This window comes from Strix uralensis, chromosome Z, assembly GCF_047716275.1.
Source record: "Strix uralensis isolate ZFMK-TIS-50842 chromosome Z, bStrUra1, whole genome shotgun sequence".
In the NCBI taxonomy this organism is placed as follows: domain Eukaryota; kingdom Metazoa; phylum Chordata; class Aves; order Strigiformes; family Strigidae; genus Strix; species Strix uralensis.
In genome coordinates, this window is record NC_134012.1 from 7,560,428 (window position 1) to 7,575,399 (window position 14,972).

General features: G+C 44.4%; 2 protein-coding genes across 6 annotated transcripts in view; one reads left to right on the forward strand and one right to left on the reverse strand.

The window, feature by feature from the left end:
- ACOT12 (acyl-CoA thioesterase 12) overlaps nucleotides 1-1,661 on the forward strand; it is a 33,011-nt gene extending 31,350 nt beyond the window's left edge. For 2 of the 3 annotated variants that reach the window (XM_074855874.1, XM_074855875.1), the window contains 2 exons: nucleotides 24-150; nucleotides 981-1,661. In XM_074855874.1, coding sequence (XP_074711975.1) covers nucleotides 24-150; nucleotides 981-1,115 — 262 coding nt within the window. In that variant the 3' untranslated portion in view covers nucleotides 1,116-1,661. The remainder of the gene's footprint in view (nucleotides 1-23; nucleotides 151-980) is intronic. The other variant, XM_074855876.1, reaches the window with a different exon arrangement.
- On the reverse strand, nucleotides 52-12,025 carry ZCCHC9 (zinc finger CCHC-type containing 9). 3 transcript variants are annotated; one of them, XM_074855879.1, is made up of 6 exons: nucleotides 11,904-12,025; nucleotides 11,217-11,590; nucleotides 9,905-10,055; nucleotides 9,539-9,631; nucleotides 8,367-8,435; nucleotides 52-187 (listed from the first exon to the last, which is right to left on the reverse strand). In XM_074855879.1, the coding sequence occupies exons 2-6, from the start codon at nucleotides 11,559-11,561 to the stop codon at nucleotides 123-125; spliced, it is 723 nt and encodes a 240-aa protein (XP_074711980.1). In that variant the 5' UTR covers nucleotides 11,562-11,590; nucleotides 11,904-12,025; the 3' UTR covers nucleotides 52-122. The 3 variants fall into 3 exon arrangements, with proteins under 3 accessions (XP_074711980.1, XP_074711978.1, XP_074711979.1); XM_074855877.1 differs by lacking the exon at nucleotides 52-187 and adding an exon at nucleotides 4,479-6,232; XM_074855878.1 differs by lacking the exons at nucleotides 52-187; nucleotides 11,904-12,025 and adding exons at nucleotides 4,479-6,232; nucleotides 11,819-11,891.
- Between the last annotated feature and the right edge of the window lie 2,947 nt (nucleotides 12,026-14,972).

The window sequence follows — 14,972 nt, forward strand, 5'->3', positions numbered from 1 at the left end:
TGATTCTTCCCCTTGCCCTGCAGTGAACCCTACGTAGTAGCTGTAAAGTCAGTGACCCTCATGTCTATGCCACCTTCTTCAGAATATTGCAGAAGTGAAGTCCTTTGTGCCGGATTCCAGATCTACAGTGACTGCAACAGCTCCTGTACAGTGCGTAGTTCTGCAGACCTCAGCTGTGTCTCCTTTCCTGTAATATATACATGTGCACATAATCTTATCTGAGCTGACAGTCTAGAACAGTAACAGCAATACAACAAAAAAATCAGTCAGTTTACCCAGAGTTCAGTGTGGTTATTCAGACATTCTTTATTCCACAAAGTGCAATCTGTCTTGCCCAACTTTGGCCAACCTGAATGTTAGGAATGAAATCTAAACTAAGCACTGGAGATGGCCAGGCACCTCCAGAGTCATTCATTCAATCATAAAATACACTTCTAGAAGGTGTGCATTAAACTGGTCTCTGGTGGTGTCCATCTCACTTCACTGACTACAGAGGAAGTCCAAGAAATTAGTTCAGATTAAACACTTAAACTTTCATATGTCAGAAATTATGCAATATGAACCCCATCTCTGAACCAGTGACAGTCTTCCTCTTTTGATTTTTCCCATGGGAAGGCTATAACTTTTAAGAAAATATATTTCTGAAAATATTCAGCAACTCTCAGTGGCTGGGATTCTTTCTTCAGGCAACAGCTTTGTTCATAAAGCACATATATTTAACAGGTTACACACAATGTTTCTTGCTGCACTGCTGTGTACATTTACCTACAGATGCTTGAGGACCTGTCAGTAGTGAGGACACTGAGATCACTAAAGTAAAAAAGGCATGTCTCTTTTTGCTAATTATTGTCTTCAGTTTCAGAAGCACTATGTGTTTCCATTAGCATCCATAAAAACTTTGATACTCATCTAGGCTGCAAAAAATTGCTAACTATTGCAATCCATAGGCTTTTTTGTTTCATTTATTTTTGTTTGAACAGGTGTGTTACTTCAATCAAGTGACATCAGGTGTTATGCCGTACTTAGCTGCAAATCTCACTGGCTCATCAAAATCCATTGAAGACACTGCTTTGGAATGTATAAAGTTCTTAGAGCTGAAAGGCAGCAAGTATTGAAGTTAAAAACAGATTTCTGAAGAGACCTCTAAAGATTATCAAGCAGTACTGGTTTAAATTCCTGCATGCATGTTGATCATTTTTCTACAGGTTAGTTACAGTGGATCATGTAGCCAATATTGGGCTTGAGCCTGAGAATATCCAGTACAAACATTTTCTATCAAATTAAGATTAGGCTTTAGGGTCCAATTTTTAAGTTTAAAACACTAAGGGACAGATACTGCTCTAGATTGCATTAATGAATGGAGGCAGAACTTGGCCCAGCAGAATTGTAGCTCATGGGACTATTTCACTATTTTGATGTTATATTGAATGTAACGGCAGTCAGTTTTAAATCAGTAAATGCCCTGTGTAATTTGTGGAGAAGTGGGGCTGCTAAGTAGCTTATCCAGTGCTCTGACCTGGTGGTCTAAGTTCTTGCGCAGCCATTATATATAACTTGATTATACCCCATATAAATTAGTGTTTGCTAATATTTGTATTTTAATTGTTAATGCTTGTAGTTTATCTGTGAATTCCAATAAATTGTGTTTCTGAGGTTATAAATCCATTGCAAATTTTATTAGGGTATCTCTGAAATGGCATCAGATGCTCCAGAAAGACCGCTTTGTAGTGATGATGGGGGCTGTTGGCCTCTTACAAAGTGCCATGACCTCCCGCTGGCAAGTTCTATGCAAGACTGTTTTGCTAGGGTTGAACAAATGCAGAACAGTAAGACTCTTGGATCCGCTCCCTCACAGATGAAAAGGGAGAATGGTTTCAGAGGTTTTATTGTGCTGCATCTACTTCGTTTTCTGCTCTTATTTTTGCTCAAAAGAGCCTTGTTCAGGAAAACAAGTATGATCATCAGCAGTCAGATTGTAACATGAATGTGGGGGTGTTAAGAGAATCAAAGCATGTGAACTGTAGCAGTGGCATTTTATCTTCCTGTAGTCTCACCCTTGGTAGAGCAAGAGCTCTAGGGCTCTGGTCCAGTTCCCACTTAAACAATATCTTCAATTTAACCCATAACCAAATCAAAGCTTTCATCAGTGATTTATAGGTTACAGCATGCCTGCACATTTTGGACGGGGTACGTCTACCAGGTGCAGCAGAAGAGACACCACCTGGAGTTCTGGAAGCCCTGTGGGTACACCAGCACTGTGACACACCTGGCCCCTCAACAAGACTAGTTTACCTTGGGTATGGCCTTGAACCAAAGCACCAGTGAAATCAGCTGCCACCTTCTACGTCTAGCAAAGGCTGGCCTCTGTGTGCCGCGCAACACAGGGATACCTTTGCACTAGGAATAAAATAACTAAAGCAGGTCCTGGTCTTTGGCTCTGGAGAAGAGACTACAGATCCAGATCCTGATTTTGGATGATCATTTTTCTCATGTGGGTAAGGTGCAACGCCTCATCCTACGGGCTGAGAACAGCAGCCACAGGGCAGCCCCCTCCCAGCATGAAAACCTCTGAGGCCCTGCTTGCCTCCTCCCAGCTCAGCTGGAGGTGGAAGGGTCTGGGCCCCCTCCGTGGCCCAGGAGCTCAGCTCTGTGAGTCCTGCCCACACTTGCTGGGTGCAGATGATGGCAGACAAGCTCTTGGATGGGCAGGTAAGTCTCTGCAGTCCCAATTTTTAGTGAGCAGAGACACCTAATGTTCAGCTCTAAATACATGCACAACACATCGGAGACAAGGAGCCCCATGCTGCCTGCACCAAGCATTTCTTATCAGCTTCCTATGCAGCACGTTTTATAACTTGCCTTTAGAGACACTTACACCCTGAGCTCAGTGGGGCTACTGCAAGGGCTATCTGGAGAACATTTTTTGGCATTTTTGAAATATTAGCATTCTGCTGAGCTCAGGCCTATGAGAGGTTCTGCCCTGAGCCCCCAACCCTGGGACCTTGGCCCTTGTAGTGCAAAGCACCTTCCAGATGCAGCCACGACACATCTTTGGAGGGGGCCTAGGGGGAGAGTGTCTTTTTGACATAGACCAAGGATTGTATTTTACCAACCTCTGTGCAACTTCTAAGACAAGAAAATTCAGGTTTCTGGTGTACAAACTTTGTTTAAACTCAATTATTTGCCTAACTTCTGAATTTATCTGTGGGTACAACGCAACTTTACATGCAGCACCTTTTACAATAGCTTTTCAAACAGCTTTCTTCAACTACACATACCTTCATGAAATCATCTAAAAAGAGATTAGTGGGTGCATTTAACAAGTAGTTTTGTCCAACAGTTATTACTGAAAATTGCTTACATGTGCAGCTGCTTTAGAGCATAGTGCAAGCATTTTTTCCTCAGCAGTCACTGAAGCAGAGGACAAGAGGGAGTCCCATGCAAGCACGTGTGATTACCTGGAAACAGCTGCTGCCTTTATACTGAAATTCTCAGAGAGACCCTACCCTGTGATTTTCTAAGTCTGAAGAAGGCCGTTATTTCTTCTCAGGGGAGAAGAGAGCAGTAGTCAGGTGTAGGAGGCCAACAAGTGGGTTTTTTAGTGCAAGATGGATCAAAGGAACAGGTACAAAACTCAAGGTTTCACCTTGGGATGGCCACTAGGGTCACTGACCCCCAGAGGAGCACGACAAGGACTGAAGGGGCTCAGGTGCACAAGCTGGACACCAGCATGCCCCGCTTGAGCTCCAACATTCTGAGAACAAAGATTAATCACTGCTGCTTGCGGGACTTCTTTTGCCACAACTGCCCTCTCAGTCATCCTGGTTTTAGCAGTCCCTCTCGGCAAGCAGAAGGGACAGCAATCAGCTGTGGGAAGGGAACCATGAATTATCTTTTCCTCCAACTGACGTGTCGTACACCACGTAACTCGGTGTCTGTCAAAGGGACACTTCTGCCTCAGACTGCAGTAGCACAACTGGGCAGCCACGTCTTGCTCGGAGCCATGGGCCCGCAGCAGCCATTTCCTCGGGAGGAGAGGCCGTGCTCTGAAACCACAGCTCGCACTCCACACCGTCTACAACAACCCCTTACCTGGGAAGTGTCAGTACCACTGTGCAGGGCTTCAAGTTCCTATGGGTAAAAGGTCATGGCACAATACCAGAGTTTTTAAAGACAGGAAATTACCTAAACAGATGCTTTTTAAACAATATACTTATTCATGTGATAGAAACACTTTTTAAGGTGGAAAAAACGTGTTGCAACATGTCCACATTAAAGTGATACTGCTTTGAGCTTTAGCCTAATTAAAACTGTGTAATTAATCCTTGATTTCATTCACATCCACTCCTCTTTCCCATTTAAACGTGTGCTCTGATTATTATAAACTGAGTACACATACCCTATCTTAGTCAACTTAATGTGCCTTTGTAGCCAGAGCAGAACCAAGGAACCCTAAAATAAGAGCTCCAACTACTGCATTCTTTAGCAGCATTTTATTAAAAATAATTAACATGTACAAATATAAAATATATCCACACGATTAAATTCCTGTACTTGATTTCTGCTGTAACAAAACTATGTTCCAACCCTACGGTTTCGGTGGCTGGTCCTAAGCACCTCAAAACCCAGCCCTGAGCTCCGGTCTGTGCTCCGGTGTTCCTTCTGTGTCCTCACCCAGCTGTCGTATGGATCCTTAGGACATTTATTGAAAGGGTAAATTAATTCTTTAGAAGCAACAGCTTCACCACTGTGCAGCTTTCCCTCAAGGAGCGTTGCTTATTACTGCGTAAGGCAAGCTGAAGTGTTTAGGAGGCACATTTAAGATTTCTGGGGCACTGAAGTACTGTACTCGTCCGATGACAACCAGAGCTGTGGCAGAGGACACAGAAGCCCGACGTGGCAGGCACACAGGTCCGCGCCATGCGGCGCAGCGAGGGGAGCATACCATGGAAACACAGCACAGCACCTGCCCAGACGCTGCCCCGGTGCCCGTTCAGTACAAAGTGCTGCCTGTGAGATGAGCTCGAGGTGCGCCGCTGCAGTAACGTCCTGCTTCCTGGTCACCCCACGAGGAATGATCCACAGTGAAGGCCAACCATGGCTGGCTGCATAGGCTGAGTACTACGCACAGTATTTGGAGAGCTGTTGCAGGAACTTCGTTTTGAGTCGGTTTCGTAACTTTTTCTAAGGCTGTAGTTTTTCAGGCTGCAGTCTCCATTTAAAAATAAATAAGTCTGTCATTAAGCAGGCATGTGTGAGACAAAGCAAAGCTTACTCCCAACTCACCAAGGGATAGAAACACTGAAGATTTTTAAGCACTTTCCTTGAAAAAAGTAAAGAAACTAAGCAAGATGCTCGCTTGCTCTTCAACTCTTGTCAGGTGTATTTCACCACAGGTATCAGAGGAAGGGCATGATTCTATCAGTGAACAAATATTCAAACATGCATAAACGATCAGGTTAATGCATGTACACATTCTACCTGACCTACCATGAGCAGCAGGAATTGCACCCCCCAGCTCTACACGCCATAGAGTTTACCAAATAACTTCGCCACAAAACTGCTCAAGCTGGCACATACAGAGCAAAAAACCAATTCTTTCTAAAAGGATTAGGCAAAACAAGCCAAAACCCAGTAAGACTCTTTAGAAAACACTCACAATCCCTTTCAGAGAAATAGAAAAATGCTCTTAGTAAGATCGGCGTGATTGTGTTCATCTCTGACAAGTAAAAGCAGCACTTATAAGGTAACAATACCAACCACCGAGATCCAGTGGTCATAAACCCCCTGATAAAATGCACGTGCCCTGTTTGGTTACTGCAACCAGAACCCTGTTACAAGAAGCGGCCAGTTTCCCTCTTCAGGGGGCTGGCAGTGAGAGGGAATGTGAATCAGAGGGAATGGACGTATAAAATTTCCACTTGCTGTATTTAAGTTGATCCCAGCTTTTCAGTCAACCGGGTGAGCTTGGGAGGCAAACTGGAAAAATGAGGGGGGACAAAAAAATTTAGCAGCAGCAGTTTGCTTGATTTTCTGGAACCAGCAATCCACTTGGTGTAGTCACTACTCTGGAGTGAAGCAGTGCAGGCTAACAGTGGTTTAGAGCCAAGAGGCCTTCAAAAAGTAACGACTTTGGGTACTTTAACTTTTGGTTTTTGCAGCTTTGGTGTTTCTGTAATTTCTTCATAATCTGCGCTCATTCCAGTGGCCCATCGCCCAACTGTAACCTGATCTGCAGAGTGAGAGACAAGACATTATGGAAAGGCTAAGCATTACTGTTTGATCAAACTTTTGCATTTGAGGAAGACTTGGCCCACAAAGGCCTGTCATTAATTCACCAATGATCTGTGCGTTTAGTTGTAGCTCTGAAACCAACTTTCCTTACACAACTTTCTTTTCAAATTGTGTTCTGTAAACTCCTTTTCTTCCCCCATGCAGATTGTCAAGGTTCAGAAATCATTGCTACGTGTTTTTTTCCTATTTGTCTGTCCAAAGAAACATCCAGGGAGTATGCAGATGATACATTAGCTCTCACACAAGTCTAAATAACTCTTACAATGAACACTTCAGAGTATGTCAAGCATCTCTGGATATACAGGAAAGACCTTCTCTGTTGCACAGATGAGAAAACTAAGCCTGAAGAGGCACAACAGAGCAAAATCTACATTTCTCAACTCACATCCCTGCATATAGTCAACATCATCCTTCTGCTCTTTAAACACAATTAGACCAATTCACACCCCTTTCCCAGAGAAAACACCGTTAATCACCCGATAGTTCTTTTCTGAATGACAATCTAATTTTGAGAGTGACAAATCAAATTATAACAAGAATAACACACAGATATACCAGTGTTTACTTGGAATAACTTCTGTATATTAAAACAGACCAAATACATCTAACCTAGAGAAATTACAAGCTGTAGTGCCTAAACTTCTTTGCCAGCTATCAGCATCTTCCTGTAGTCTGAAAGTACTTTGCACGATGCAAACTGATTCAAAGAATACTACAATTCCTACTAACAGTGTCACGGTTCCAATTAATTCAACTATTTGTAACCAGCAATACTAGTTTTGAAGCACTGGCGTAAAGACTAAGATGTCCCTTGCGAAATTAAATAGCAGTTGTCAATCTTCATTATGGACATAAAACTTCTCAAAAAAAGGCAGAAAAAAATTCCAGTTCTGCTTCACATATAATTCAGAACCCCACTGCGAGAGAGCAGAAAGACTTGCTGCGTTGGACTGCCCTAACAACTGAAGACTGACGTGTCCTGAGAACAGCTGGCCCAGCTTTGAGCAGTGCCCTTCTCCACAAATGTTTCTTTTCTCCTACAGCACCTGTATGGGTTTTTGATTTACAAAGCATTAACCACACAGAGGTAGTTTGCCATAAAAGTGGCGTGTGGAAATCCAAAAAGGGCTACGTTACAGGCTTTCAACTCAGCAGTCATCTGAGCAGGCACTGCCCAACAACCAGCTACAGTTGATGAGTCTGGGGAAATTTTAAAGTCTTTTCCTATCAGAAACTTCTGTCATACCAGTTAAGAATCATTCTCACTTGTTCTAAACTAGCAAAGCAGCACACGTCTAGAATGTTACATATGGTCTTGCACACAACAATATCATATATGTAAGATCAGATACACAAAATGGCTAAAGTATAGGCCTCTATTGCCTATTTCTTACATAAATTCCACTAAAGTGGCATATATTATTAACCCAAAAGTTGTATAAGCCAGGCAAACAAAGTAGAAAAATGCACAAAAATGTCACCACTTCAGTAACAGAATCATTCTTCAAACCCTTGTTTGATGCTTTTGCATTCCTTAGCACAGGTTTTTTTTGTAAATAATTTAATTTTTCCACCCACAAAGATAACTGAAGAACACATAAGTAAGCAGATTATCTGGTGAATCCCCCTGGACAAACCTCCTGTCTCCTCTTTCTCTTGAATGACTTGAACACTTGCCTGCACATGCAGCTTTTACAAGCTGCCAGCACCATCACCCTGCAGCCGACATTACATCCAGTTCCAGCACTTCACACAGAAATCACTGAAAGAAGAAACCAGTTCTGTCCTACAGCTGTTAAGTTGTGAACAGAAGCATAAATACTGGCTAATGAATATATACATTAGCTCATGTTATCTTCAGAAACCCACAACCTAGATTTTTTTAACAGAAAGCTCAGGTTTTCCATTGCAACTTAATGCCTCCTCCACATACCCCTTAATTTAAGGCTCATTCCCAAAGGAAGGTCACATTTACTATTTGCAAGTTCTCTTCTCAAAGCCTTTCTTCCCTGACCAAAGTCAGGCAAAGCAGTAAATAAGCATTACTCAACTGTGCACTCTCTGCATCTCACCTGCGTTCTGTTTTTCCGGACAGTCTTTTCTGAAGTGCTCCACAGAGCCGCAAAGTCTGCAGCCACCACCTGTTAAGGGAGACAGTTGTTACTCATCTGGGTAAAAAAACCACAAACATAACAAAAACCCCAAACTCTTGCTCTTGTGTGTATCTTGAAAAATCTTGTTCTACTTAACTGTGGTGACAATCTGTAAGTAAGATAAAGAAATGTCCCTACAGACAGGTCTGCACTCCCTGGCACAATAATATTCTATTTTATAACATCGTGGAGCAGATACGCAGCCAGCCTTGGAAGCCTGCAAACACAGCTTCTTCTGTCTCTGTGTCTCACAGACAGAGCTGTTTGCAATCACACTGTGCTGTAAAGCATCACATACTACAAATTCCAGTCACCACACACTGAATATTTCTGACTTGTTGGAAAGCTCTCTTTTCTGAGAAACAAGCTGAACTCTGCTGAAATTCATATTCAGAGGAAATTCTGAAATTAATAGGAGTTCCTGAGGCAGGTAATCCAACTGCAGGTACTGAGATATGAAATATAAATTCTACTCATAATCCAAACATTGAAAGTAAAATGATTTTTCTATCAATTTAACCGTGCTGTAAGATCACCCTTTTGAGTTTGCCAGACCTCAGGTTTGTACTGGGAGACAGAATGCTATTTGTTAGTGCCAACAGAGAAATCAGGCAGAGCAGAACATAAGTGCAGTCTTCAAACTTAGATCACATTTTTCATTACAGTCACTTAAACTGAACACATCCTCTTTCTAGTGAGAGCCCTTTTTTTGTGTGAACACCTCTCAAAGTCTTAAGCTATATATGACAGTATGTTTTTACTTTGCTATATGTGCATTTAAATACACAGACTTACATACATGCATCCTATTACGATTTTGTTTCTTTGTGTGCCTCTTGATACTGCAAGCACAATCAAGTTCTTGTACTTTGCATCTCATCTTGTTCAACACTAAGCTTACAATTAAAACAGAAATCCCTGGGCAATCAGTATTAACAATGAATTCCCCAGAATTAATCTGCTTTTACCAATAGCAAGAGAGATTTGGAAATTCCTTTCAGTCAGATCCTCGTTCACTTGCAATGTTACTTTGTTCCACATCAGGTAAGTATGAAAAATATGGTTTGGTTTTAGTAAATCAGTACACTTACCTTCTGCATACAATCCCTTGGGATTATCTGGACATGACCTTGATAGATGACCCATCTCACCACAGATGAAACATTTCGCATATGGAAATGCCCCTGCAAAATCCCATACAGTTTATGATCCACATTAAAAACTTTTTAAAGTCACAGATAGCTGTGAACACACCATAATGACAATATTTTACTACACTATTATACTATAAAAACTATACTGTCTCTTAGACTGTTAGGTTGTTCTAATATTGAATTCCTTTAACCATATTAACCTACCTCCTCAGAACAGTTAAATTACTAAGCCACAAAGCTTGTATTTCAGTACTCAGAAAACTCAGACCAGAGCATCTCAAAATACAAATTTCTGAGACATACCAGCTGCTGGATCTATTTTTGCTTTGCATTTGCTGATGTCGTGTTCTGTGGATCCGCACCGGTAACAGATTCCTGTACCCATATCTTGACTTTCAAGTACTGCAGGGCAATCAGCAACACCATGGCCAGGTTCTCTACAGTGGAAACATACCTTTGAAAATAAAAATTCTGTTAATACGCATTTTCATATACAGTTCACTTAGCAAAACACATCACTTGTAAGTGACATTACTGAAGAATTCACTCACTTCTATTACCTGATAATCACCTAGACTTTTACTAGACCACTATTTCTCTTGGCTGAAACCCTGAGGGTACTGTATGTGTTTCTACTGTTGAGATTTGAGGTTACTCTACCATAAAAAGACAAGATTCTGTGAATTGCACTCAAAGACCTGAAAATCCCAGTCTAATAAGGCCTTCCAGAATTTCAGAAGCCAAACATATCAAGGGATTTTCTCCTCAGGGAAAAATAGCTAGACAAGAGACACTGTACCCTGTCACAAAATAACTGTCAGTGGTCTGTGCCATTAAGTCATATTATTATGGTTCTTTTCTCCTTTTACCAACAATGCACTGTACAGGGTGTTCACTCATTGACAACTGAGTGCCCTGGATGAGCAAAGACAATCGATTTTAACTATAACATAGTTCCGCAAGCTCTTAAGGTACTACTGCAGTAAGTGCTTAGGTAAATATAAGCAATGTTGCACCAGTCCTATAATTTACTCATGAAGAACTCGGGTATCTCAGATTAATTAGTAGTAACTCTCTTTACTATGTTCCCAGATTACACTCAGCACAAATCTATGCTGAATGTGTAAGTCTGTGCTGGGATAACTGCTTTTAGAGTCTTATTGAAGTCTGATGGAGGTCTCACTCCAATTCTCAAGCTGAAGACAGTGCCAAAAGAGGCCCCAAAAGAGCAGGAACATTGTAGTCATGAATTACATATAGAAATGCAGAAATGCACTGAATTATTTTCACCCAGGAGACAAGAGGGGCTGGGAATTTAACAAAGGGTAGCACGAACAGCACTGAACCAGAAGAGCCATACAAAAGGCTAAGACTTAGGCTGAAATTCATTGTTTGCTTCAAAGTTGAGATATTCAAGTTCACTTTATTAACTTGAAATGTCACTTAGCACACGCTACACTTCCACGAGTTACGGCACTCGGCCTCCTTAATGAACCACCCCCTGGCAGCATCAGCAGAGAATAAGGAATATGCGTTTTCTCCACAGAGCTTTTCCCAAGTTTTTAAACAAGCTACCAGGGACAGGCAAATACCCACGACTCAAGGCAAAACGCACCATGGCATTTTTCTTCACTTCTTGCCTCTTCAGCCTCCTATCCTCCCGCCGCTTGTCCTTCCTCAAGGCCACCGCGACCTCCTTCTCCAACGCCGCGCTGTCTGCTTCGGCCACCTCGCCTCCCCGCGAGCTCTGCCGCAGGTACGCCGCAAACCCGTTAACGTCCTCGTTCAGATAGTCCTTCTTCTTTTTGTTCTTCTTCTTCCTCTTCTCTTGCTCCTTCTTCAGTGAGAGAGGGCCTGAGCGGCCCTCCCGTCCCCGGGGACCGCTCGCCATCTCCTCCCAGGGGGTCGCATCCAGCGCCTTCCCGCCGGCAGCGCCGTTTCGGCGGGCCCATCGGGTCATGGCAGGGCCGGCAGCGGCCCGGACAGCTCCTGAAGAGACCCACAGGTGAAGAGGGGGGCCCGCAGAGCCCCTCGCCCGCGGGGGAGCACAGCGCAGCCCGCGCTCCCTCAGGCCGCCCAACACGGGGCGCGGCCGACTCGCGCGCCCTGTGCACCCTTGAGACGCCCCCCACTCCGCTCCCTGGCTTTCGCCCTCTCTCGCCCCCGCCCGGCCCCTCGCCCGCCTCCCACGGCGGCAACGCTGCCGGGGCGGCTCACCGAGCCCCCGCGGCCCGTCCCGAGAGGGGGAGGCCGGAGGCGGCGGAGGGGCCCGGCCGGAAGGGCCCGCCGAGACGCCGCTCACCCGAGTCCGCCGAGGCAGTAGAGATGCCCTCACAGAGCGGCCCGGCCCGCCCCGCCGCGCGCCGGAAGTGGAGCGGGGGCCCCGTGGCCGCCGATGGGGCGGGCGGCCCAGCGGGGCGATGACGTCACTTCCGCCCTTTCCGGCTCCGCCCCCGCCGCCATCTTGTGGGCGGGAGAGGAGGGGCGGGGGCAGCGCGGCGGGGCCGCTCTCACTGGCCGCTCTCACTCAGGAGCGAGGTGGAGTTGTCACCTCCGGGTCGGCCCCGCCGCGAACGCGTGGAGGAGGCCGCTGGCGCCTCCTGCGGGGACCGGCCCACGGCCGCGCTGCCCCCCGGAGCGGTTCTCTGCCTCTCCCAGAAGCCGCAGAGCGCCTGTGGGGTGACGATGTTCCCCTGCTGCTTAACTGTGCGGCCGACATGGGGTGTTTCCGTGGTGTTCCCGCCGGCCAGCTCACCATAACGTGTGTAGGGCTGTTCTCTGTATGGCCTCATTGAAGGGATGCGCCCCTAGAGTCAGCGTGCCTCGTCGGTTTGTGAAGGCACTTTCAAAAGACTAACCCTCTTCCAGAGAAGTTTTAACTTTGTTATTGTAGGGGTAGAAGGACTGTGGGACGTAGCCCTTTGCAGGCACCCTGTGCCTCCCTGGGAGCAGCCGGAGGAGTCGGGGAATCACAAGGGGTGGTGGGAGCTGCTGCCCGTGTGCAAGGACCTTTCCCTCTTTGCCTTCTTCAAGGTGGAGTGGGTGAATGGGCACAGCAGCTAGTGTCTGCTGAGTTCCTGTATCCCAGTATAGGGGAGCACCATGATGTGCCATGCCCCAGTCACAGCGCAGGGTGACACTGCTGGGGTGCCACAGAGATAACAAGGAAGGGGAGGCTGCAGAGGCTGGGACACTGACTTGGCTGCTTGTCAAGTGTGTGGGACACAAGTCCTAACCTTGCAGCCGTGACCTGTGCTGACTCCTCCCTGGGAGAGCTGCACTGTCACAGTTTTGACACTAGCATACTTCACAGTTTTATACCAGACTTTTCACAGATAGGGAGAAGTGCTGATGCAGCTACACCAGTTTAAATGCTCATATTGTTCAGTAAAGTCAGTCTCGTTTAAGTGGGGTTTATCCTTCACCAAGAGCAATGCTGGGTCACCAAAGTGGTCCCTACCCCCATGGTGCAGCAGTGAAGCTGATAGAAACCTAAAGCTGAAAAATTTACGACAAGCTTTCTCAAGAAGCATAGCTTTTTGAAACATAATTTATGACACATTTTCTTCTCTCCAAACCACTCCCTGAAGGTTCACAAAGTAAATCTCCAGGACTATAATGTTAGAGGCCCCTGCTTAGCAATTAAATAAATATTTATAAATCCAGTAAGATTTTTTTCTCAAGTCAGTCTTCTGTTTCTGGTATTTTTAGCATTTCACTAAATGTCCATTACTTCCCTGGTAATCTTGAGCTGATATTATAAGGACAGCTGGACACCATTCCTTCTTTATTAGTTATCCTTAATATTTGTGTCTCCCTAGAGACACTGCCTTGTTGTACTTTGGTGATTTTCCCGGGCTTTCCGTCCACTAGAGGGAGGTGTGCACAAAGCGTGCGTTGATCTTGCTCTTAAACTGCATCACTGCCAGCAAGAACAAGGACAGATTTAAGAATAATAGGTAAAAGTAATTGATGAATGCAATTTAAGAGTCACTGTTAATAAGCTAGGACATAAAATCAGAAATAATCAGCATTTATTTTTAAAATTAAAAATAACTCATTTGTCGATGTTACAGCTCAACCACAGCATGAAGTCCCAGTGGTTCCTGCAATGCTGCCAGCGAGCCTGTAGATTCAAAATCATGGCCAAAGCTGGTTCACACAGCCAGAAAGGGCAGCTGGAAATCCAAGGGTAGGGAAGATAAAGGCAATCAAAGATCCCATGGGCATCACACGTCACACACATTTCAGGCATAGGTATGCTGTGTATTTATTAGGTGGTGGTTTATGAATAGGTGTGTATTGATGTGTTAGAAGGTTTTTAAATGGTGGGATTTTTTAAAGCCCTGGGATGAAGTGTCTGCTAATCTGTGTGTAGCATGCATGGCCAGATTACTTTTATGTATTGCAGTGGGTGAGGACTGATTTACTTGTCAAGCAAAAATACACGCACACATACATTTAGTTACATCCATGTATCTATGTCCATCTGCCTATCAGCTTATTTTCACTGAGTGGAGACAGCAGCATGCCTCTTGGTGCATGCCGGCTGCTCGCTGGTTTCACTTCAGTGCAGGTTTTTGTTTGGCTGCAGCTTCGTCTTTCCTCCTTCCTGAGCTCACAACAGACAGGTCATCCATTGCTGTGCTGGACATGGAAATGGGTGTAGAGAAAAGATGAAGAACAACATAAACAAGACCAGTAAGAAGGGACTTGCTTTGCTTTCTGTTCTGGTGAAGTATTAAATGTATTGTCTTTCAGTCTGAAAGTTTATGTGTGTGTGTCTACACAGGATTGGTGGCCCTTAGGATCACTGACCAGGTTTGCAGGCAGTGGAAAAGGCTGTTTAATACTTTTCTACTAAATCAGTAAGACAGTATTTCCCCCCCCAAATGTCACTTTTTTGATAGTGACCACACCTGTTAAAATTTTCACTGATTTAGGTTTGTTACAACTTGACATTAGTTGCCTGGGAGCTCTGCTGTACACAGGCAGCACGTGAAAAATGAACAAGACAGCAGTCATGCAAATTTTATTGCCTTTTTTTCATATTTTACTAAGAGACAGCAAATTGCCTGTCCACAGCACAGTGTTTGTGGCAGCACAGTCTAATGTCTCTCTTAGGAGACTTTCTTCATAGTTCCATCACAAACATAAAATGCTTTGGAGAGTCGAGACAACAGAATTGAAAGTCTGGACCAATGGATCCTGTAGCAACTTTGGTAACTTGTGATGAAATCTCCTGGAATATTGTGATTTGAATCATTTGATGTTCGTAATCAAAGAGGAGCATGTGCGATTCTTTCTCCTTCAAAGATGCTTTTCTTTTTTCTTTGATTCACCTATTATTGTATCCAGTAGCATAATTCGA